General features: G+C 42.3%; 1 protein-coding gene across 3 annotated transcripts in view; it reads right to left on the reverse strand.

The window, feature by feature from the left end:
• The window catches only part of ELMOD1 (ELMO domain containing 1), a 214,171-nt gene that overhangs the window by 125,027 nt on the left and 63,099 nt on the right, over positions 1-26,045 (reverse strand). For all 3 annotated transcript variants that reach the window (XM_073613140.1, XM_073613137.1, XM_073613139.1), the window contains one exon: positions 24,433-24,521. In XM_073613140.1, the coding sequence (XP_073469241.1) occupies positions 24,433-24,449 (17 nt within the window). In that variant the 5' untranslated portion in view covers positions 24,450-24,521. Of the gene's footprint in view, positions 1-24,432; positions 24,522-26,045 lie in introns of those variants that run through there.

Consider the following 26,045-nt stretch of genomic DNA (forward strand, 5'->3'; position numbering starts at 1 on the left):
TTGAAGTCTATTGAACCAAAAAGCACAGTTTTGTGTTTAAAAAAGTTACTGACCCTTTGCAAAAACGCAGCGGCTGAAAAAAGTATAGATGTAAACCTGTCCCATAGTAAACCATGTTAAATGGACTGTAGTGCGTTTCAGCAAAAAGCCCTAAAAAACGCATAAGTGGGAACCAGGCCTAAGTAGAAACACACAGACAGGAACTATTACAAAGGAATTGTGAACTAAATCCAGGTTCACACTTTTGTGCTGCGGTTTGGCTACAGCTCAGGTATATGCGTGGTTTCCGTGCATTTTAACTGCATTTAGCAATTAACTTCTATTAGGTTGCGCGCTTTTGACACGATTTCTGAAAGCGCACCAACCATCCTAAATGCCGCATCTTTGGTGCAGACAATTGGGATGTCCAAAATTAGTCCAACTGAGAGGTGGGCATGGACAACACAGCAAACAAAATAAATTGCACTTTCCTCAGCAATGCAGGGACAACCAAATCGCCCAGAGCTCCAAAATGTTCATCAAGACAACCAAGTCCCCTACGCCATCAAGGTGTCTAGGTCTCCTCTCCAGCCTATCAGGCTGGCATCTGTAGTGATAATCATCCAAGGCAGCGGGAGGAAGGATTTTTCCCACTGCAGTGCTAGATTCCTGAGCCACCAGACCAGGGAGAATCTGGTTTTCGGTGTCAGGTGTATGGATTTGCCCAGAAATTGCACTTCTTTTGCCTCACACCAACAGAATGTTGTGTTAAAGGGGTCTGGGGTGAAACTGGGCTAAAATAACTGCCTCAAATGCCGAGTCATAGAGAGGGATGGGCTCCTGGACTGCAGAATCCGAATTTGGTAGTAAAAAGTATTTTTTTTTCTTGGGGAAGAAAAATACTGGAAAGAGTTGTGTCTAGAACTAGACTTAGATATTCCAAGTGATGTGCCAGTTCCAGCGCTTATATCTGAAGGTTCAGAATCCAGTTTGAACTGACTTTTCTCTTAACAGGTTATCTAGTAATCCTAAAATGGGAATATGGGGAGCAGTGGTGGCTGGTGGCAGGTCTCTGTGTCTCCTCCTTCCATGGTTTCACGGCGGCGTGGCTTCCCCTGCGTCTCCTCCCTCCTCCTCGGCGGCCAATAGGATCACTTCTCCTCTTGACCAATCGGGTCTCAGGACCCGCTTCCTGAGCTGGGATTGGCTGGGAGGAGAAGCAGGAAGACAATAGCGAATATTAATTCACTATTGCCACACAACTGGGTTGGCTCGTTGCGCAGTGCTCTGTGCTCCAAGCCCACCCTTTTTTTAAGCCAATTAGAGCCTCTGGCTTTAATAATGTGCTTCTAAAAAAAAAAAAAAAAAACTCCCATTGGAATCCATGCGTCCAGCGCCCTGCATGTAAATTAGGGGCCATTAACATGGATTAGGGGGGTGGCCAGGCCTTGGCACATATTTGCATGCATTAGCGCCGATAGAGCTGCGTTAGAAGTGCACGCCCTGCACAATCCCGGCGGTTCACGAAAAACTCCCGATCGCTCCTTGCAATCTGGAGTTTTCCGATCATGTGACCTCCAATCACCGCGGTCACATGGTCACCAGTCCCACCCCACCTCCCAAAATGCCAAACCCCCTGGTGGGAGCCAGCGCTAAGGGGTTAACAATAATTTCTTTTTGACACCACTGTACCTCCTGCACATCTGCCCAACCACTGCACTCCCTTGCTCTTCTGTCCCACCACTGTAACCACCCTGCTCATCTGCCCCATCAATGTACCCCTTTTCTCATCTGCCCCACCACTGTACCTCCCTGCACATCTGCTCCACCGCCATATCCCCATGCTATTTTGTCTCACTACTGAATCACCTTCTCATCTGTCCTAACACTGAACCCATCTGCTCATCTGCCGCACCACTGTAACCCGCTTTCTCATCTGCCCCACCAATATACCTCCTGCACATCTGTCTCACCTCTGTACCCCCCTGCTCTACTGCCCACCTCTGTTCCCCCTGCCCATCTACCCCACCAATACACCTCCTTTCACATCTGCCCCACTGCTCTACCCCCTGCTTTTCTGCCCCAACACTGAACCCCCCTGCTGTTCTGTCCCACTTCTGAACCCCCTACTCATCTCTTTCACCACTGTACCCTCCTGCTCATCTGCTCCACTGCTGTACCCTCTTCTCATCTATGATATGCGGATTGGTGAAAGGAAACAGAGATGAGACATCTACCTGTCCTGGTACACTGTTCCTGCTGATCCACCTCTCGCATCCAACCCACGTGCTTGTATGTGATGTACAGTATGTGATGTATGTGATATCACATACAAGCATATGGAATGAATGCGCAATGATGAGCTCACATCAGGGGCATTTTCTGAAAGCATTGGGCCTATGTGCAGGATCATAAGTTGGACCCCCGCAACTGAGAAAAAGTGGTTGGGTATGATTTTCATTGCGCTAAATACTGGCTGTGGCTTAAAGGGACACAGAGTGCAGACGAGTTCAGTAGTAAGTGACGCAAAGGTTCAGGAATAATTTCAACAAAGTTCCCAGAAGCTCAACAGTAATTCCACAAACTGTCACCTGATTGTGGTTTTCTCAATCACAGTGAAATCTCTTCTTTCTGAGATTGGTAGTGGCAACCAAGCGAGTCATCTTCCTCCAGATGGTGGGCGGGGCTAGCAGGACTGTAATTGGCTTTAGCAGTGGCTAAGACAGTCCTCTTCCTCCTGGAAACAGGGACCCCCCCCCCCCCCCTAGCAGAGTTGCGCCCAATCTCTTACCCATCACAAAAGCTGACGATCGCAGCTACAGCAAAGTTAGAGAGCCAAACAATGTTTCCCATCTCTTACAAAGTGTGGGGGCACAGTGTCTCACTGACACTTCCCTGCGCTGCTCTGTTGATGGGAAGGGAGTCGAGAGCCGGCAAAAGAGGCTTTGCGTGCTGCTTGCGGCTGAGCTGGCTCAGGTTTTTTTTCAGCCATTGCCTTAAAGCCCCTCTAACTGTTAGCACAATTTGCCCACATCCATTATCTGGTGCTTCCAAAATTGTTACCACTACATAAATCCTGTATATTACAAAAAGAAGAAAGCAGATTACTAGGGAGATGAGCTTATCACTGTGCTGTTTCTCCTTCAGGCAATGTTCACACATGTGCGGGTCCTGTGTGTTGTGCACTGCAGTCCATTTGTTTGAATTGGCTTCTGTAACTGCAGGAAACGCAAAGAAAAAAGTCCCTGACCCTTTTTGCAAAAAGCATCCGCGGCGACTACTTTGCTGAGCTTGTGTAATTCAGTGACATAGAGTTGTGCTTTTTATAAAGCAATTTTCAATTCAAGAACAAAAACTGCATAAAAAAAGAAGGATCAATTATTTATAGCCGCTGGAGGAAAATCAGATTGATCTGGGTCATATCTGAACCCCGGCAGGTTTATTCGTTCATCTCTTGAGACATCAAAAAGCCGACAGAGATTACATAACTTCTTCTAGTTTTATACTGTATGCAGGAGGGTAGAGATAATTTCTGTCAAATGACTAATCCTTCGCTTCCATGACTATATTTCAGTTATTCAATTAATTCATTTCATAAAGAACACACAGCGAATGAACAATCGTCGGAGCAGCAAGGTTAATGCGGATATGAATAGGCTGAAATCCTGGAGTCGGATTTGTATAGAAAGTCATACTATAAAGGAACATTGAAAACTATTGAGTAGAACAGTACATGGTAAAAACAAGTTAAAGATTTTTAATCTGATTTATAGGCAACTTCTAATACATATTCAAAGAGTAAAATGCAGTAAGTGCAAAGGTTTAGTATCAGACTGCATTTAAGCCTGCTACACACAGAAACTGGCCGACACTCAGCCTGTGTGTACACCAGCCTCTCAGACAGAAGCTGGCTGAACGGCCAGCTTCTGTCGAACGAACAGGCTGAAAAAACAGCTCGGTATCCGACCAATGGCTATGAATGCTTTACCAGCGAGAACGAGTACCTATAGTTTTGGTCAAGTACTTTCCGATACCGAGTACCGATACCTTTGCAGTGTGATTTGCGCCCATACAAAATGAATGTGCTCAAAATCCACTGAAAAGAATCGTATGTTATTTGAACAGGAATCCAGTGCAAATCCTGACTGAATCGCATGAGGTTTCCTACACTGCCATCTAAAACAAATGGAAAAGGAGGAGAAAGGTGCCAAGAAGAAGTGATGATGGCACATCATCCACATACAAAAAAAAAACTTCCTGTTTTTTTTTTTATTTAAATAACAAACATATCATACTTACCTCCACTGTGCAGCTCGTTTTTCACAGAGTGGAGCTGAACATCCTCTTCTGGGGTCCCCCGGTGGCTCTCGTGGCTCCTCCCCGCATCAGATCACCCCCCTAGGAGAAGCGCTCTCCTGAGGGGGTTACCTTGCGGGTGCGGTCCCGAGTCCAGCATTTGCGTCCATAGAAATGAATGCCGGACTTGGCCCCGCCCCCCAGCGCCCGCATCATTGGATTTGATTGACAGCAGCGGGAGCCAATGGCTGCGCTGCTATCAATTTATCCAATCAAGAGCCAGGGCCCCGTGCAGAGAGGGAGAGCATGGCTCCGCCGAGGGAATTACGGGGCTCAGGTAAGTAAAACGGGGGGGGGGGCTGGAGGGCCGGTCACTGCCAAAAGTTTTTTCACCTTAATGCACACGATGCATTGAGGTGAAAAAACATGAGGGTTTACAACCCCTTTAATTGTCAGAAAGCTGCCATGTGACCCAGCTCTTTACCAGCCCATCTGCAGGGAAACATCAGCAGGAGGAGCTTCTAGTCCTCTGCAATTAAAAAAGCCTTTTTGAAATACAAAGGAAAAATGTATAATTAATACTAAATTAAAGTGATTGTAAAGGCTCATTTTTTTCCCTATAAAAATAACATGTTATACTTACCTGCTCTGTTGCAGTGGATTTGCACAGAGCAGCCCGGATCCTCCTCTTCTCAGGTCCCTCTTTTGTGATCCTGGCCCCTCCCTCCTGTTCAGTGCCCCCACAGCAAGCAGCTTGCTATGGGGCACCCGAGCCGAGTCACTGCTCTCTGTGTCCATTCAGACACGAGGCCCAAACCCGGCCCCTGCCCCCCCTCTCTCTCCTGATTGGCTAGGTGACTTTGATTGACAGCAGCGGGAGGCAATGACGCCTCAGCCAATCAGGAAGGAGAATCTGGACGGATGAGACACTTGTGGACAACGCTGGACAGAGAGAGACCTCAGGTAAGTGTTAGGGGGGCTGCTGCATACAGAAGGCTTTTTATTTTAATGCATAGAATACATTAAGATAAAAAAAACTTCTACCTTTACAACCCCTTTAAATCGTCATACAAATATGTATTTGAACCCAAATATTTTTTATTTTTGTGCAAAAAAAATGTTTGCTGTGGGCTATCTAGGGGGAGATTCTGCCAATCACATCTTGTTTCACGCCCCTCTAACCTGTGCCTATTGTTTGTATGTGCTTAGATTTACAGTGAGGTGACACCTTCATCAATCAACATGTAATATCCCACCCCCATTGTGTTTAGCTGTTTAGTGGACATGGAGGAAGAGGGAGGGAGTGGGCTGTCATTTATCCAGAGTGTATATGCCCACATGTGTAACTCTATAGTCATGTGGGCTGCACAGATAAGAAAAAGGAACAGATAAACAGCTTAGAAGGGATCTAAAACTGAGTAAAAATTTCAGGGCACTCATGACTTTTTATCATCTTTATTGATATTTAAAATCAAAGCACAAAACAAATGGCCAACAATAGTTTTGTGTGAAGGCGCCTAGAAAATGTTATTGGCTGGATTGTTTTAGCCTTGGTTTCAAACAGCAATAAAAGAAAGAAAAAGCCATACGTGCTCCGGATTCTTTACCCTTTTGAAAAAGTGGATGTTGTGATTGTTAGCAGTACCAGGACAGGGTCTTCCAGCTCCCAGGGCAAGAATTGAGAATTGCACCCCCCCCCCCCCCCAATGTTAAATACATGCCATAGAATGGGTGTACCACCCTGCATCTATTTTTTTGCCTCTTGTTTCTCAGCGCCCAGGGCAGCTGTCCCTTCTGCCCACCCCTTGTCCCGACCCTGATTGTTACAGAGTGCACTGAGAATGAAAGTAAAGAAGGTGTATAGGTTCTCCCTCTACAAATGTTTATGCCTTTACACTTACACCTTAATAATAGATTTTCGAGCCCTGGTGCCCAACCTGCAGCCCAATAGTCACATGTGCCTTTGCTACTTGTTGTGCAGTCCTCAGAACCTCTCTACATATTATAATGTCATCAACTATTTAATCAAAGGCTTAGTCGAGACACAAAAAAGATCAGGCTTTTATAGACCGTCATATGGAGTGATAAAGGATGTGTATGATTATATCCATTCATCCATTGGTGGTATAGCGATATGCTCCTGGATAGACGATCCCTATTGACGACGTTATATTGTGCAGTGTTAACAACACCTATAGAAGTGGCTGTTTTTCTACTCCTTCCTCTTTTAAATGGCCTTGGCGTCCACTCAGTAGACTCTTCATTGTGGCGATTCTTATGTTTCTTGAGAATTTGATCGCATTCCACATATTTTGTACACCCCCTCAATTGATATCCTGAAGAAGTGGACTTTTGATTCAGAGAAACACGTTGAGAATTCAGGTTCTGTCTTACCCCAGCCCTTAAACTTCAGATATGACAAAACTATTTGTGTTTGTTCAGGCTTACCATACTAATGTAACGTATGTATACATGGGCTGGGTGTACGACATAACCCTCTCAGATGAAGTCCAATCATTATGTACTATGGATCATGGTTGCCTGGTTTTATGAATTACTAGTATCTTAATGCATACTAATAAATAAAGATTTGTAAACACTTGTGTTGGGTGCCTTAAAGTGGTTCTGCACTAAGATAAAAAAAAAACTTCTGTGTGCAGCAGCCCCCCTAATACTTACCTGAGCCCCATCTCGATCCAGCGATATTGCACCATAGACGCGGCTGTCCAGGACTCTCCCTCCTGATTGGCTAAGACACGCAGTGGGTGCCACTGGCTCCTGCTGCTGTCAATCAAAGTCAGTGAGCCAATGAGAAGAGAGAGGGAGCGGGGCTGAGCCACGGCTCTGTGTCTGAATGAACACAGAGCAGCGGCTCAGCTCGGGTGTCCCCATAGCAAGCTGCTTGCTGTGGGGGCACTAGGAAGGAGGAAGGGGTCAGGAGCGAGGGTGAGGGACCCGAGAAGAGGAGAATCTCGGCTGGTCTGTGCAAAACCACTGCTAATACATTGTTATTTAAAAAAAAAAAAAAAAACAAGACTTTAATATCACTTTAAAAGTCCACTTACTCTTTTCCTATTTAGTTGAAAATACACACATTAAAAAAAGACAGTTTTATTAAAAACCGTAACTACTACTCTTCTCAGTCCCCTAATCTAACCTAGAAATCCCCCATCTTCTACCCCCCGAAAATGCAAACTTACTTCTCCATGACAGCGGTGGGCTCCTCGTCATTTACCTTCCTCGGTGTAGGCCCAGCCAGTACTGAAATAAATTTCGGGGCCAGGAAATCAGAAACACCGTTGAAGACCTCTGAAGAACTATGTAAACATTTGAGTGAGGTGGTCCTAATTTACATAGGGAGTTAGTGAGGGGATTAATGAAAGCTTAAATCATTCAAGGTTACTGGGAGGCTGAGCATTCCCCTGCTCATACTGGTTAGTACACCTCAGTTAACATGACTTTCCCTGGCATCCAGCCCACAAGGTACCTCAAGTGGAGCTGTGTTATGTAAAAGAGCAAGAGTAAAGTCATATATTCTGAGATTTAAGGGGTCCTTTAGGCCAATAAAAAAAAAGGCCAAAAAATTCTAATTCTGGAGTGTAAAATGTACAAAGGTACAGCTTACCACATGTGTATTAATCTCGCATGGCAAGGGACCTCATAGCTCAATCAATAACCCACTTCCCTCTCTCTATTTTGTGTTCTGGCTTATTGAATTCCTTTAAAACCTAATTTTCTTTCCTCCAAATGAACCAGGCAGCATTTTTTTTAATGATTTGCTTAGTAAGCATTCTATTCAATTTAATCAAGAAGGTCTTAGCAATTGGTACCTCGTCCGATTTCTGTGTACTATATGCAAAGTTTCCGACTCTCTAATATACAGTAATAAAATACTAGGTTAATGTCTATCAACTTTATTTAGAAAAAGAATGCTAATTCTAAGGTGATAACCCACAGCAACAAATCAGAATCCCTCTTGTACTTGCTTTACTTCAGAAAACTGAATTCTGATTGGCTGCATGCATCACTTTTATTTTCAATAAGGCCGTATGTGCTTTAGTTTATTAATTGTGATGAAATCCTATGTTGTAAATCTCACCATTTTCATATATAAGAGCAATGGTGATTGGATTCCTAATGTATTCAGTCAAATACATTGTTTTAAAAGAGAAGTATGGGTGAGCTAAAAAAAATAAAATATACTCACCTAGGTGGATGCAGCATCGAACGGTCGACCCCCCCGTCGCCTCTAAGACTGAGAACTGAGCGATCAAACACCGCTGATCGCTCAGTTCTCGGAGTTCCGTGAGCAGAAAGGTGGTGACTGTCAGTTACCAGCTCTCTGCTCTTCCCTCCAGAGCTCACTGGAGCGCTGAGCTGTGGAAGGGGGCGGGAGCACCTGGCTCAAAGTCAATGAGAGGCTGAGCCAGGTGCTGGTCCAGAGTTCTGGGGTAATCCCGACCATATGGTCGGGATCTTTTCAGAGCCTGGACCTACTCTGTGATGTCAGCCTGGCTGCCAGGCTGCAGCCCACTGTCAGCTGTTAACAGGTTACAGGAGTGCAGAAATGACTACACTCCTGAGATCCCCAGGAGAAGTACAGCCAAACGAGCTTTGACTATACTTCTCCTTTAAAACTATATTTGGACCAAATGTAGAGAAAGTGTCCAAAAGCAGGTGTCAATGTTTTTTCAGAGCGACCACAAAAAGGATATAGGTAAACTGGAGAAAGTGCAGAGACGGGCAACCAAACCGAGGCATAGAAGGACTCAGCTATGAGGAAAGATTAGCCCAACTGAATTTATTCTCTCTTGAGAAGAGACAATGAGGGGGGGGGATATGATCAACATGTACAGTAAAAGTACATAAATGGTCCATATAGTAACCTTAGTGTGGAGTTATTCACTTTCGGGTCATTACAGAGGACAGGGGAGCGCTCTTTCTGTCTGGAGGAAAATAGATTTAACCTCCACATATGGAAAGGCTTATTTACAGTGAGAGCTGTGAAAATGTGGAATAGACTTCCTCAAGAATTGGTTTTGGCCATTCCTAAATGCACAAAATATAACTGAATATTATTATTTAGAGTTAATAACACCAGGGGTAGATGATTCAGAGAAAATCCAATTGCCAATAGCGTGTATAGGATCATGCTTTATTGAGTTTTTTTTTTTTTTTTTACCTTCCTCTGGATCAACTGTGGGTATAGAATTGTATACAGTATATGGTGGTTTTATTATTTGTGTGTGTTTTTTTCTCTATTGGTTGAATTAGATGGACTTGATGCTATTTATTTTCAATCAATTAGATTGTAAGCTCTTATGAGCAGGGTCTTCTTAACCCTCTCCTATTTTTATTGTATTGTAACTGTATTGTCTTCCTTTATATCATAATGTGCTGCACAAACTGTTGGTGCTAAATACAGTGCATCTGGAAAGTATTCACAGCGCTTCACTTTTTCACATTACAGCATTATTACAAAATGGATTAAATTCATTATTTTCCTTAAAATTCTACAAACAATATCCCATAATGACAACATGAAAGAAGTTTGTTTGAAATCTTTGCAAATTTATTAAAAATAAAAAACAATAAAAATCATATGTACGTAATATAAGTATTCGCAGCCTTTGCCCAATACTTTGTTGAAGCACCTTTGGCACCAATTACAGCCTCAAGTCTTTTTGAGTATGATGCTACAAGCTTGGCACACCTATTTCTGGGCAGTTTCTCCCATTCTTCTTTGCAGGACCTCTCAGGCTCCATCAGGTTGGATGGGGAGTGTCGGGTGGCTAGTCCACTCAAGGACATTCACAGGGTTGTCCTGTAGCCACTCCTTTGTTTTCTTGGCTGTGTGCTTAGGGTCGTTGTCCTGTTGGAAGATGAACCTTCGCCCCAGTCTGAGGTCCAGACCGCTCCGGAGCAGGTTTTCATCAAGGATGTCTCTGTACATTGCTGCATTCATCTTTCCCTCGATCCTGACTAGTCTCCCAGTTTCTGCTGCTGAAAAACATCCCCACAGCATGATGCTGCCACCACCATGCTTTACTGTACGGATGCCATTGGCCAGGTGATGAGCGGTGACTGGTTTCCTCTAGACATGAGGCTTTCCATTCAGGCCAAAGAGTTCAATCTTTGTTTCATCAGACCAGAGAATTTTGTTTCTCATGGTCTGAGAGTTCTTCAGGTGCCTTTTGGCAAACTCCAGGCGGGGTGTCATGTGCCTTTTACTGAGGAGTGGCTTTCGTCTGGCCACTCTACCATACAGGCCTGATTGGTGGAGTGCTGCAGAGATGGTTATTCTTCTGGAAGGTTCTCCTCTCTACCCAGAGAAACACTGAAGCTCCACCTGAGTGACCATCAGGTTCTTGGTCACCACCCTGACTAAAGCCCTTCTCCCCCTGATCTCTCAGCTTGGTGCGCTCTAGAAAGAGTCCTGGTGGTTCCCAATTTCTACCATTTACGGGCCACTGTGCTCATTAGGACATTCAATACTGCAGAAATATTTCTGTACCCTTCCCCAGATCTGTGCCTCAATACAATCCTGTCTCAGAGGTCTACAGACAATTCCTTGGACTTCATGGCTTGGTTTGTGCTCTGACATGCACTGTTAACTGTGGGACCTTATATAGACAGGTGTGTGCCTTTCCAAATCATGTCCAATCAACTGAATTTACCACAGGTGTACTCCAATCAAGTTGTAGAAACACCTCAAGGATGATCAGTGGAAACAGGATGCACCTGAGCTCAATTTTGAGTGTCATGGCAAAGGCTGTGAATACTTATATACATGGGATTTTTTTCATTTTTTATTTTTAATAAATTGGTAAGATTTCAAACAAACTTCTTTCACGTTGTCATTATGTGGTATTTTTTGTAGAATTTTGAGGAAAATAATGAATTTAATCCATTTTGGAATAAGGCTGTAACATAACAAAATGTGGAAAAAGTGAAGTGCTGTGAATACTTTCCAGATGCACTGTAAAACCTGTATAATAATAATAATGTAACTATGACCAATCAAAAGGCAGTTGTCAGCTGCAGGTGAGTAAAGAGAAAATTACATTAACTATGAGCAAAAGAAGTTTTCCTCCTAAACACTTTTTATACATGAGGATAAACTACTTTTCATCAAAGGGTCCAGAGGAAGAACTGCTCTCGTTGCCTATAACAAACAAATTCTTCCTTTTTTTTCCACTGAATGGAAACAAAGGGACAGAAAATCTCACTGGTTGTCTTCATTTATTGTGAGTGTAATATTGATCATGAATCTGTGTATGTATGGGCTGTATGTACAGCAGCTGTCCTGCTTCCAATCACATGATAGTTGCTATATAAAAAAATGTGTTGCACCCGACTCAAGCACTGCATGAACCCATGAGGACAGATCAATGCTGTATTTAGAGGCTTCGATCAATAGGATTCGATTGTCTCTTACGTATTTCTATGGCAAGGAAGAAAACAAGAAAAATAAATGTTGGTTATTATGGAAAGGCTTCAGAAAAATGTTCAAGCATATGGCAATGGTGCTTCTGCATGATGAGAAAAAGACTGCCCAGTCAAAAAATGAGGTGCAGATGAGGTACCACAGAAACCCATATATGCTAATGCGATTGGAAAAGCTGCTAAGAGCTTGAGACCTACATTTATGATTTTTAGATAAATGTAACTTAAAGCGGAACTTTACCCATAACAACTTGATAAGAAATAATGTTCTTTAGCAAGGAGCATACATTCCACACTAATAATTATGCCGCTAAAATTAGTGTGTGCTGTAAATTGCCTTCAGCATGGCTCCTGTTTCTTCTTGCTGGAGGCTGCCATTTTGCTGAAGCCCAGAGCCCCTGAACAGCAGTAAATCATAAAGCGGAACTAAACCCGTTGATTTTATGGCTTTAAAAAACAGTTACATTCCTGGAATGCCAGGATTGCTAACTATCACATTTGCTTGTGTCCTCAACCAAACTGTCAAACCGTCTAATGGTTGGTGCCATAACTGATCACATGTGCAGCACCATGGCAGTTGCAGATCAAAAAAGCAGCTTCCTTGGCTGTAAAGGGTTGGAGGGTTTAATTCCGCTTTAAGGCTGTCAGCAGATCGGCCTCTACAAACTCAGCAGTGCCTAAAAATGCCTAAAAATGGAGAGCAACTGAGCATGTGCTGAGCAGGGTGAGACAGTGTATTACTGGATTTTAAACAGTATAGGCACTTATTTTTAATATTTTACATAGCTATACATGCATAAGGGGCCAGCATGAAGTGATCTAACAGGACTTAAAGCAGAACTTCACTCTCTCAATTAACACTGACTATTTTTAATCCTTCGAAACGTGTCTAACAGCAGTGGTTCTCGTGTCCTCTCCTTTATCACCTGGAGACTGTTGATACCGGATCGATTAATGCCCTGTACACACGACCAGTTTTGCCGTTGGAATAAACTCCGAAGGTTTCTCCGACGGAATTCCATTCAAGCAGTCTTGCCTACACCCGGTCAACCCAAAGTCCGATCAAAGTCCGACCCTCAAGAACGAGGTGACGTACAGCACGTACGACGGGACTAGAAAAAAAAAAGGAAGTTCAATAGCCAGTAGCCAATAGCTTCCGTCTCGTACTTGCTTCAGAGCATGTGTCGTTTTTGGTCCGTCGGAACAGCGTACAGACGAGCGGTTTTACCGATAGGAATTGGTTCTGTCGGAAATTTTTAGAACATGTTCTAATTCTAGGTCCGTCAGAATTTTCTAAAAAAAAAGTCCGATGAGGCCTACACACAATCGGAATAGATGATGAAAAGCTTCCGTCTGACTTTTTCTGTCGTACATTCCGTTCGTGTGTACGCGGCATAAGGCTTTTACATTGCGGTTTTCCTTCACATGTTTGTGAGTAGTTTTTAATTCATTCTTTTATTAAACTTATCAAAGGATAATGCACAAGGCTGGTGCGCTCTCTCTTTTTTTTTTCTTGTTTGACTGCTAGGATATCCCTATCCTGGAGGGCAGCAAGGCCTGAGACATCCATATCGAACTCTAGATCACCTGATCAACACACTTGTGCGCAAGAGTATTTGTTTGTTTGCTGCTATCAAAAATAGACACTTATTTTTTATGTTTTACATGATATACATGCATAAGGGGCCAGCATGAAGTGATCTAGCAGGACTTAAAACAGAACTTCACTCTCTCAATTAACATTGACTATTTTTAATCCTTATGCTGCAAATATTAGAAAAAAGATAGGAAAGTATATTATATTTACTTTGTTTTACATTTTTTCTGTTACTTCCTGGTTTCCATGCCTAGGCAAATTAAGTCATACATCCCAGAAGTCTTCAGGAGGGGATTTCTCAGCTAAGCACACTCTTCTGCCTGAGCTAAGGGCAGATGGCTTCCAGATTCCAGTAAGTAAATTAATTTGCCCTTACTTAAGATGGCCGTGGCCAGAAATGCCAGAGGGATGTTTTTCAAAGTGACTTCTCAGGAAAATAAAGCATGGACACATGAATAGATGGGGGGAGTTTTCTTTTAATATTAAAATGACTTAAAGGAGTTGTAAAGTCTCGAGGCTTTTCACCTTAATGCATTCTATGCATGTGTGGCTGCTCCCGCTCGACAAAAGTCAATCTAACAATCGACTTCTGCTGAATGAGCTTCTTGGAAAAGTTTCTGAAGCAGCGGCTGCAGCTGCTTATCAGGGGTCCCTGCTATCAGAATACTATAGAACATCAGGGAGGATTCCTCCATCCACCCTCGATTGTCTTTTTTCAATCAGCCAGTGAAAGGAGTCATCTATGGTCAACCTACATTTAGTCAAAAAAAGCATAAAGGACATTACTTACAGTCAATATGATGTGTTTCTTGTGTTGATGGCTGCAGAATTAGTCATCTTTTGTCTTCCGATCTACTCTGTTGCGGTAATCTTTCAGTATGTTAATAGAGAAAAGGGACCTGTCATATGCACTAATTAAAGGTGTCGGCTAAACTCGCCCTTTCTGCCCCCCCCCCCCTCCATTTTTTTCCATTCTGCCCTGGGTGGGACCCCATGGGAGAGAGACCCGGGCACCAAAGGATGACCACAGACTCCTGTAGTTGTATTCATCAAAATGGGCTATTAGGTAACATGTAACTTAAGCTGGGTATACACTAGCAGAATTGCATTCAATATTTTTCATTGTAAGAATGTTGTAAGGAACAGGATGGAAATATTTTCTGAAATGTAAGAATTTTTCATCCAAAAATCAAATGTAAAAAGCAAACACAATCTTGAACTTCTTTTTTTTTTAGAACTGACAATTTCTATTCGTTTTTCAACATTAAACAAAAAGGGTACAAGACATTCAGATTGGCAAATAACAAAAAGTGCCAGCTTCCAGAACATAAAATAGGTAAGCAAGGATAGGGAAAATGGTTCCCAGAACAGTATACAAAATATGTTATCATCAAGCCTAATGGCAGCTCAAGAACATAAGCTTAACTAGGTCCCATCCTCGCTACAGTACGCAACCAGATATCAAAAGGCACTGTATTAAACACAAAGGAAAAAGGTAGAAAGTTACAGGAGAGCAAGAGGAAAAGAAGGAGGAAGAAAGAGAAAGAGAGATTACGTAGAGCATCCACCTGTGTCAGAGCCCCGCCAAAATCAGAGGTTGCCATCCGCGCACAGCAAGACAGGGCACGGGATACGTCAAACTGGGGAAGCTTCTAAAAGGTCCCACAATTCCCAGACCTGGTTATGAGCATCAAGTGAGTTAGTTAAAGAGGCAGCAGTCAGGTATTCCACTTCACATATAGAATGCCAGTCAAACAAACAAGGAGGCTCCCATTTCTTCCATTTAAGAGCAACCAAGCATCGTGCAGCAGTCAGCACCAGCGCAAGGATTTTTTTTTTTTAATTTAAAGAAGGAATGTGGTGGGAGACCCAGGAAGATTTTGGCACCCAGGATCCAAAGATGGAATTGAGTAGGAAGTGAAACATCCGCCAATAGGGGATGATCAATGAGCAAGATCAGTAAATGTGATACAACAAGCCTAGTTCTTTTTTGCAGCGCCAGCAGAATATATATGTATGGAATGGAGTAGGTCCGGGGTTTGGTACCAGTGATAAAGAATGTTATATTGCTTTTCCTTGTACAGGGTACAAATTGAGCTCTTGGACGCCTGTGAACAAATAGGTTGCCACCTTTTCAGAGGCAGCTCCACCCCCAAGGCCTGCTCCCATTTTCGCATATGTAGGCATGATGAGGCAGGGGCGACGTAAGGTCAGTAATGAGAAGCTGATAATATGGGAAATCAAAACCCATAAAGGATGGGCCTTCTAAACAAATTTTTTCAAACACTTTCAGGTGAGAAAATTGGAGGCTAGTCGTAAAGTACTGTGCATAATGTTGTATTTGTAAATAACTAAAGAGGGCCTGCCTGGGTAGGTCATAAGTGTCCTGTAGGTCCTGGAAGGTCCACAGTATTCTAGTACTAACATCCGTTTAACCAAAGTGAAGCAAGGCCTTTTCTATCCAAAAGCGAGACATCTGTCCGGGACATTGAGCGTAAACAGAAAGGAAGTTGCTAATGAAGCAGCAGCGGTAAGAGGCTATAGGAGTTTGGCATGTTGCCAACGAGTGTGTAGAAACTACATAGGTCCTAACAATCACAAAGTGTCAAGTGGGGCATCAGTACTCCACAACATAGAGTTTGGGTGGACAGGGGCCAACCACAGTTTCTCGACCTCCGTTCAATGGTTGTAAGCATGGAGGGTATACCAAGAGGCAAGAGAGCGTAGCTGGGTTGCTAAGTAATACTTAGCCATGTTTGGGAATGCAAGGCCACCTTGACCTCAGGGAGCATAGAGGAGGGACAATTCTGTGTCTTTTATAGTTCCAAAAAAAAATGTAGCAAGTCGGTTTGAAGGTTCTTAAGATGCAAGGACGGAATGGGGATAGGCAGCGTCTCGAAAAGAGAAATTTAGGTAGAATCGCCATCTTGACTTGAACTACTTTTAAATGATATTCAGATGTACTGAGATTGTACATTACCCTGCTTTACACTACTTCATAAATACCATCCACCATGCGTGATGTTCAGAGGAGGAACTCTACTTAGGTTTCTCAACTATTGGGTGCTGCTAAGTGCATGATGCTGCAAACTAAAAAGGGAATGGAACGAAAAAGAATAGTAAAGGTATTTATTTAAGGCCAACAATTTATGCAGCGCATTACATAATTTTCCATGCACCTTAGTCCCTGCTCCCAAGGAACTTACAATCTAAGTACCCTAACTTACATGCACACACATACCAAGGACAATTTAGACAGGAGCAAGTTAATTACCAGCATGTTTTTGGAGTGTTGGAGAAAACCAGAGTGCCCAGAGGAAACACATGCAAGCACAGGGAGAACATGCAAACACCATGCACATAGTGTCCTGGCTGGGATTTGCACAAAGGAATCCAGTGCTGCAGAAGTGCTACTGTATGTAAACCTTAAAATGAATGATTAAATAATGCATTGCTTTTTTTAAAAAAAAAGTAACTGCTCCTTGACCCTTTTTTAAACTACGGTACTAAATACCTGGTTATCCTGCTAGTTTTCCTTCATTCATGTAGCATTCTGACCATGCCAAGCAAGAAGCAGATCTGTGCTGGATGGTCAGTTTGCATCCCTTCAACTTGTTGTTCAAAGTACCTGTAGCCCCATATTTAGCTTTGCTGAATAAAAAAGGGAATCATAAAAGGGAAAGCCTTGTAGAATGCATTGAGGAGCATATTTTCCCACTGAGACTGATTTCACTTCATTGCACGTGCTCCCTGCACTCAAGAAGAGGGATGGACAGAGAGGCCATGCAGTCACGTGGTCGTGGAATCAAATAGCTTTAGAAAGTTTATTTTAATAATATAACATCCTTTTATCTCATTACCTTCAAAATATTTTTTTTTAAATTATGTTTAGCATGTCCACATTAATGCCTAATTTCCACTGAGCGGATCGTTTCGGGTCGTTACAGTTTGGAAGTCCTAGAATGGTCCGGCCTATTCAGGTGAGCGTTTCCACTGCTAGTCGGACCGACAGGGGCCATACGTGGGTTTAGAAAAAATGCCTAGCATGGCGTCACACGTCCAGCAATCAGTGGAATGTATCGTAGCTCCGCCCTAACCGAACCGTACCATTTTCTATGGCCCCATATCTGAAGCAGGACCCTGAATGGTGCGGTTCGGTTCTGGTGGATAGGGCCGCTTTCATAATTGAAACACTCAAAATAGCGTACTGTACCGAACCGAACTGAACCGATCCGCTCAGTGGAAATGAGGCATTAGATTGCCAAATCTAAACCCAGGAAGTAAATACCTATTACTATGTTAACCCTAAAGTAAAATGATATTCCAATGTATTATATACCATCACATGTTTTGATCTATAATCAGCATTAAAGTGGTTGCAAATCCTTATTTATTAATTATTGTACGTTTGCATGTAAAGTCAGTGTACAATGGAAGGTGCTGGTACTTGTCCTAGAGACTTGTGTTTGGTTTTAATACAAGTACTAATCCAAAGCATTTCCTGAGGTCCAACACACAAAGAAGCATTGCATAGCAGTGTTGCTTTTACTTTATACGTGTGCATAATATACTGATTGTCTAGGTCTATTGGGGTGTCAGCTGTATTTACACTTCCTACACATTTTCAAGTAGGTTTGTGTACAAGGGGTCTTCAAAAAGTTTCTGCACTTTTTTATATTTAATAGAGTTTAATAGACTATTGGGTGCTGCTAAGTGCATGATGCTGCAAACTAAAACAAAAAAGTATAGTAAAGGTATTTATATAGGGCCGACAATTTATGCAGGGCATTACATACTTTTCCATGCACCTTAATGCATGGGAAAAAAAAGTGAAACTTTTTGTTAGTTTAAAAAAGTGAAACTTTTTGAAGAACCCTCGTATATTTTTCTTACAACTAGTACGGACCTGTTCTGGTAAAATATCTTAAAGCGGAGTTCCACCCAAAAAGGGAACTTCCGCTTTTCGGAATCCTCCCCCCTCTCCGGTGTCACATTTGGCACCTTTGGGGGGGAGAGGAGAGCAGATACCTGTATAATCTAGGTATTTGCTCTCACTTCCGGGCATAGATAGCCGCAGTACGGATATCTATGCCATATCCGGCGCCTCCTCTGTCCCCCCGCTGTCTTCTGGGAGACACACAGGTCCCAGAAGACAGCAGGTGCAGTAGGGAACCAGGCTGTGAAGCCGCAAGGCTTCACTTCCTGATTCCCTTGCCGAAGATGGCGCCTCCACCCGAGAGCCGAGGGACAGATCGGCTTCGGGTGTCGACATCGTGGGCGCCCTGGACAGGTAAGTGTCCATATTTTAAAAGTCAGCAGCTGCAGTATTTGTAGCTGCTGACTTTTAAAAAAAAAAAATTTGATGGAACTGCTTTAAATCAGAATTAAAGGAAAACTAGGGGTTTCTGTTTTTTTCCCCCATTATACATACCTAGGTGAATGCAGCATCGTTCCGATGCTGCATCTGTCCCCCGGTGTCTCTTCACTGAGAACCGAGCAATTGAACACCACCGATGGCTCGGTTCTCTGAGAGGAGAGCTGCTGACTATCAATCCTCAAGCTCTCCTGCTCTGCTCCTCCACGCTTGGAGCGCTGAGCTGTGGAGGGGCGGGGAGCGGCCGTCTCATCGGCACACTGAGATGCTGAGACTGCCATCAGTCCAGGCACCTGGCGGATCCAAACTTCCGAAGTCTGGATGATGCGGTGCCTGGACTGATCGTGGTGACATCACCTTTTCTGACCAGCTGTTGATTTACCGACATTCTCATTCACTTTAATGGGCTGGTGATGCAGCAGTGACACAACAAGGTGAGGGATGTGGCAGCAGCAGGTGTGGATGCCCGCTAACAGCGCTGCCAGGATGGATCGGAAATGACAGGGGCTCTTTAAATGTAGGGACTTATTCTTGCTGGTAGTTAGAATCTTTAATATTTGCAAACTGAAGGTTTCCTATTTAGAATAATAAGCTGTCAGGTTAGTAAAACAGCGATATCAGAACCGATTCAATCATATAGTTTGTAGTGTACATAGATTTGCAAAACAATGGGATAAAGGAATATTCCTGAACTTTGGTTTATCTCATAGTTACTGTGAAATTGTGTGAAAGCATCAATGCAGTGCAGTCAGGAAGTGAAGCCTTGTGGCTTCACAGCCTGTTTCCCTACTGCTCATGCGTGAGTCGCGCTGCGCGAGCTTGCGGAGCTTGGATTTATTGAACGAGTTTACCAAAAATGTAAATATTGCAGAATATACAGCCTCATGCTACATAACTAACCTCAATTTCTTGCTGAATAAACTAAATTATTAATGTATCTTAAATAGAAAACTATCTTTAGATAGATTTTTACTCCAGAAGAATTTTATTAAAATAAATTTGATAAAAATGTAAAAAATCAGATTGAAATGTTAAAAAATTGATTTTTTAAATTTTTATTAAAAATCATTGATTTTTATCCACCCTGCCTTCCCCCCTTAAAACTGATAGCAGCAATGAAATCCTAACTTGAAAAGCAATAAACTATATAATAGTGACTTTCTTTTACATTTTCTACAGTGCCCGTGGTAAGTTCCCCCTTTTAAAAAGACATCATCTGTGGCTCACCAATGATCTGTGCATAATAACATGCATGTGCTATACAATATCCGACACAGTTTGTTAATGAATAATAAGAAACCACGCCACATCTAGGAGGACGTATATGAAAAATCAGTCGAGATCTCAATGTAAAAGTAGCCTTCCCAGGGGAAACCTCTGAAGCCCTGGCTACGTCACCAGTTCTGGGCACCAGTCCTCAGGAAGGATGTACTGGAAATGGAGCGAGTACAAAGAAGGGCAACAAAGCTAATAAAGGGTCTGGAGGATATTAGTTATGAGGAAAGGTTGCGAGCACTGAACTTATTCTCTCTGGAGAAGAGACGCTTGAGAGGGGATATGATTTCAATATACAAATACTGTACTGGTGACCCCACAATAGGGATAAAACTTTTTCGCAGAAGAGAGTTTAATAAGACTCGTGGCCACTCATTAAAATTAGAAGAAAAGAGGTTTAACTTTAAACTACATAGAGGGTTCTTTACTGTAAGAGCGGCAAGGATGTGGAACTCCCTTCCACAGGCGGTGGTCTCAGCGGGGAGCATCGATAGTTTCAAGAAACTATAAGATAATCACCTGAATGACCGCAACATACAGGGATATACAATGTAATACTGACATATAATCACACACATAGGTTGGACTTGATGGACTTGTGTCTTTTTTCAACCTCACCTACTATGTAACTATGTAACCAGTACTGATTGATAACCAGCAAATAGATGGATATTTGTAAGTTTAGAAAAAAATGTTTGGGGAGTTAAGGTCTGCTTTAAAGTGGTTGTAAACCCTGCTCACATATACCCAGTGAAGTGACTACCCTCAGGTGATACACAGAGATGAAACTAATCTCCTTACATAAATCATTTTAAATAAGTTTATCTGCAGTCTTCTCTTCACATCTGTTCAAAGTGCTGAATTGTCAGTGCCTTGAAAAAGTATTCATACCCCTTGAAATTTTCCACATTTTGTCATGTTACAACCAAAAACATAAATGTATTTTATTGGGATTTCATGTGATAGACCAACACAAAGTGGCACATAATTGTGAAGTGGAAGGAAAATGATTTATGGTTTTCAATTTTTACAAATAAATATGTGAAAAGTGTGGTGTACATTTGTATCCAATACTTTGTAGAACCACCTTTCACTGTAATTACAGCTACAAGTCTTTTTGGGGATGTCTCTACCAGTTTTGCACATCTAGAGAGGGACATTTTTGCTCATTCTTTTTTACAAAATAGCTCAAGTTCTGTCATATTGGATGGAGAGCGTCTGTGCGCAACAATTTACAAGTCTTGCCACAGGTTCTCAATTGGATTTAGCTCTGGACTTTGACTGGGCCATTCTAACACATGAATATGCTTTGATCTAAACTATTCCACTGTAGCTCTGGCTGTATGTTTAGGGTCGTTGTCCTTCTGGAAGGTGAACCTCCACCCCAGTCTCAAGTGTTTTGCAGTCTAACAGGTTTTCTTCTAAGATTGCCCTGTATTTGGCTTCATTCATCTTCCCATCAACTCTGACCAGCTTCTCTGTCCCTGCTGAAGAAAAAAATCTCCACAACATAATGCTGCCACCACCATATTTCACAGTGGGGATGGTGTGTTCAGGGTGATGTGCAGTGTTTATTTTCCACCACACATAGAGTTTTGCTTTTAGGCCAAAAAGTAAAATTTTGGTCCCATCTGACCAGAGCACCTTCTTTCACATGTTTGCTGTGTCCCCCACATGGCTTCTCGCAAACTGCAAATGGAACTTCTTATGGCTTTCTTTCAACAATGGCTTTCTTCTTGATACTCTTCTATAAAGGACAGATTAGTGGAGTGCCCAACTAATAGTTGTCCTGTGGACAGATTCTCCCACCTGAGCTGTGGATCTCTCTTTTTATCCCTGCTTTAAACTTCTCCACAACTTTATCCCTGGCCTGTCTGGTGTGTTCCTGGGCGTTCATGATGCTCTTTGTTCACTAAGGTTCTCTAACAAACCTCTGAGGGCTTCACAGAACAGCTGTATTTATACTGAGATTCAATTACACACAGGTGGACTCTATTTACTAATTTGGTGACTTCTGAAGGCAATTGGTTCCATTAGATTTTAGTTAGGGGTATCAGAGTAAAGGGGGCTGAATACAAATGCACGTCACACTTTTCACATATTTATTTGTACAAAATTCTTGAAAACCATTTATCATTTTCCTGCCACTTCACAATTATGTGCCACTTTGTGTTGATCTATCACATAAAATCCCAATAAAATACATTTACGTTTTTGGTTGTAACATGACAAATCGTGTAAAATTTCAAGGGGTATGTATACCTTTTCAAGGCACTGTACATAGGTTGTCTCAGCTGTCAGAAAAAAGGGAGTGGAGAGCTAAAATCACACATTGCAGAGCTCAGTGAGGAAAGTTCTGAGAGTTGATTGGAGGGAAGGGACACACCTTCTTCACACAGCACAGGGGAACACAGCTGAGGCTGTCAATCACAGGCTGATGCTCCCTTCCTGTCACCTTCTCTTGGTGTCAGGAAAACTTGTCAGAAGTGATTCATGTGGATAGCAGAGGAAGAAAGCAGCAGACAGAAATGACACTTTGTGCTCCTAATTGAGACAAGTACACACTATAGAGGGATATGCTTTGTTCATATTTCATGTTTGAGGTTTATACCCACTTTAAGGAAACCATGGGGACTATTTGAAGTAGAAAATGTAGGCTGGAATCTGATTGGCTGACACAAATAACAAAAGCAATTGTCTTTCCTATTTCATTCACAAACAAATTCCACTGTGTGTAAAAATATTCAGGGAACTATTAGGCAACAGATTAAAGCTGAACGTCAGGCAGATATAATCTAACATGGCTATGTATTAAATTATTAAATGTAATTTTTTTTAAATAAAAGCAGTGCGAGTACCCAAATTTAATTTGTTATTAGCCTTTTGCAGTCCCTGTTTAAAAAAGCTCAGACTGGGAGAGGGAGAAGCAGCAAAAGGAGTCAATCAGTTGTGCTGCAGTGATCATGTGAAAACAAGGCATATGCTGATTGGATGAGAGAGAAGAGCAATGCTGAAATTAGTTTACCAGTCTGCTGCTTCTCCTTTCCCTGTCCAGTCATAGAAAGTGGGGGAACACAATCTGTACTGTAAGTATTGCTTAAAGAGGAGCTCCAGTCTCTTCAAAAACTGTAGCTGCTGACTTTTAATAAACAGCCACTCAGCTGTCCCAGGATCCAGCGCTGTTCTCACCCCAGCCCCCTTCTGTCCCTGGCGATGGCATCTTAACTGCTGACTTGCAGATTCACAGCCCGGTTCCCACTGTGCATGCATGAAGCAGCGCTGCACATTGTGAATGGTCCCGCTGTCTTCTGGGAACTGTAATTTGTGCCAGAAGACTGCAGGGGGGGTGTAGTAGAACATTTGCTCCGAATGACTAGGCAAAGAGGGAACCTCTCAAAAACAGATACCTGCTCTACTCCCAAAAGTGCCATTTCATAAACAGAAGCGGGGGAGGAGGCCTTAAAGCCCTTTTGGGTGAAGTTCCACTTTAACTGCAGCAAAGAAAATTCAGGTCTTCTGCCCACTCGGACAGTGCTGTGTAAAACTCAGAACTGGATGGACAGAATGGCAAATCATTTGTTAGGTATAACAGTTTTCCTATATGTATTTCATCTGTGTATTTAGCTTTTTGCTCGGAGCTCAGCTTTAACACAATACAGGGTGCTGCCATCCCACCCCATTTAACATCAGAAGACTGTTAGAGGTGCAGGCATGAGCCAGCTGCCCTCGGGCAAATACCCTGATAGCAAGGATAACTTGCCACAAATTTGTAGAAGTGTTGAATTGTAAATCTGTTAACTTGCTGCACATTTTCACTGGCAAGTTGTACATTTGCAGAGCACCTGAAGCACAAGTTCTAGTTGACACTTTTCCAATTTGTAGCAAATTTGTGTGGCAAGTCTTTAGCAAGAGCAAAGTTGCAGTGGTGATTCTACAGCGAAAGCTCTGCAAGTCTACAGCATGAAAATTAAGCCACAGTGACCCCTGTGGTGGGATGACTATTGCACAACAGAACTGAACCAGAACTTGCAGCCGACTTGCAGAATGTTTGCAAAGAAAGTTGATCTGGGGTCATGCAACGTGGACTTGCTGCAATTGTGCAAAAAATTGTAAAGCCTGGCAAGTCTAACAGCTTAGCAAGTCATTTTCAAAATGCAAGTCATTTGCTTGCTATCTGGGTACTAAAGCAATGTGAGCATAAATGCAAATAACTTCACCATATGCAAAAGAATTATGAAAAAATGAACATCAGCAGCCGCTGTGCTCAAAATTTTAACTGATGGAAAAAACTACAGTAGTGCTAAAGGGGGATGAGGCCTGTGGATAATTTAGCCTTGTTAGAATACAGTTTTATATATATATACCTTTGAAGCTCACAAAATGGCCCCTGCCATAAGGGAAGTGCTGGGTAGATGTCATATTACTTCAAAAAAGTTAAGATGAAAACACGTTGCCAATTACTCACTTCATGAAGTGCTTCATTGTTGATGTCTCGGAGATCCAAGTGTCCAATCTTCAGCAATTTTCCCGATAATAGACTTGTACTAACAAAACCTGAAAAGAGTCAGCAGGGAAGACAGCTTAGAAAACATGAAATGCTTGGCTCCTGTGTTCCAGCAATTCTAAGAAGTTTAATCACTCGGCGCTTCAAGTCATTTACATGACCATTTTTATTTCCTCTAACATTTCACATGCAGCCTGTTTTAATACCGTATTTACTTTTAAACTAAAGAAATCATAAATCAAATGTGTGATGGGAATAGAAATAAATGCACAGCGCCGAGGCTTTCATTTTAGTACTGCAGTAAATCTACATCAAACATTGCTTCACCTTTCTGAGTTATTTTCTGTCACATAAATCTAGAAACTGCCTACATGGTTCCAACAAAACACAAAGGAGCGCACATAGCAGCCCCCCTCGAATGCTTATTTTTTTCTAAATGATGGGTGCAAGCTGGAGCATTATTAGGAAAAGGTAATGGAGTGTGGACAAACCCCCAGCTTCAGTTTTATCTCCGGGAAGAATAATTGCAATAGGCCAAAATGATCCAAACCAGGAGATCCACCACCCCCGAGAACATGGCTCCCTGACATCAAGTGCCACCAACTGGGCTACATGACAGTAATCACAGTGTTTTATATATATATATATATATATATATATATATATATATATATATATATACACCTTAAAGTGGAACTTTAGCCTGAGAAAATGAATCTTTGCTAGAAAATTACTTAGAGCCCCCAAACATTATATATATATCTTTTAGCAGAGAATCTAGAGAATAAAATGGCGATTGTTGCAATATTTTTTATCACACGGTATTTGTGCAGCGGTGTTTTAAACGCAAATTTTTGGAAAAGGGACACTTTCATGAATTTTAAAAAATCCAAACAGTAAAGTTACCCCAATTTTTTTGTATAATGTGAAAGATGATGTTACGCCGAGTAAATAGATACCAAACATGTCACCCTTTATAATTGCACGCACTCGTGGAATGGCGACAAACTACGGTACCTATGAATTTCCATAGGCGACGCTTTAAAATTTTTTTACGGTTACCAGGTTTGAGTTACAGAGGAGGTCTAGGGCTAGAATTATTGCTCTCGCTCTGACGATCGCGGCAATACCTCACATTGGTATTGATTTGAACACCGTTTACATATGCGGGCGTGACTTCCGTATGCGTTTTCTTCGCTGCGCGAGCTCGCGGGGACAGGGGCAAATTTTTTTTTATTATTATTTATTTTATTATTTTTTTTACTTTATAAATTGTGTTTTAAAAAAAATTTTTTTTTTTTTACTTTTATTGCTGTCACAAGGAATGTAAACATCCCTTGTGACAGTAATAGGTGGTGACAGGTACTCTTTATGGAGGGATGGGGGGGTCTAAAAGACCCCCCCATCCCTCCTCTGCACTTCAAAGTATTCAGATCGCCGAAAACGGCGATTCTGAATACTGTGTACTTTTTTAAATTCGGCGCCATTGGCAGCCAAGTAAACGGGAACTGACGCCATGACGTCGCTTCCGCATTTACAATGAGAAGGCTGGAACAAAGCCGCCCACAGCTTCG

Source organism: Aquarana catesbeiana, linkage group LG02, assembly GCF_042186555.1.
Source record: "Aquarana catesbeiana isolate 2022-GZ linkage group LG02, ASM4218655v1, whole genome shotgun sequence".
Lineage (NCBI taxonomy): Eukaryota > Metazoa > Chordata > Amphibia > Anura > Ranidae > Aquarana > Aquarana catesbeiana.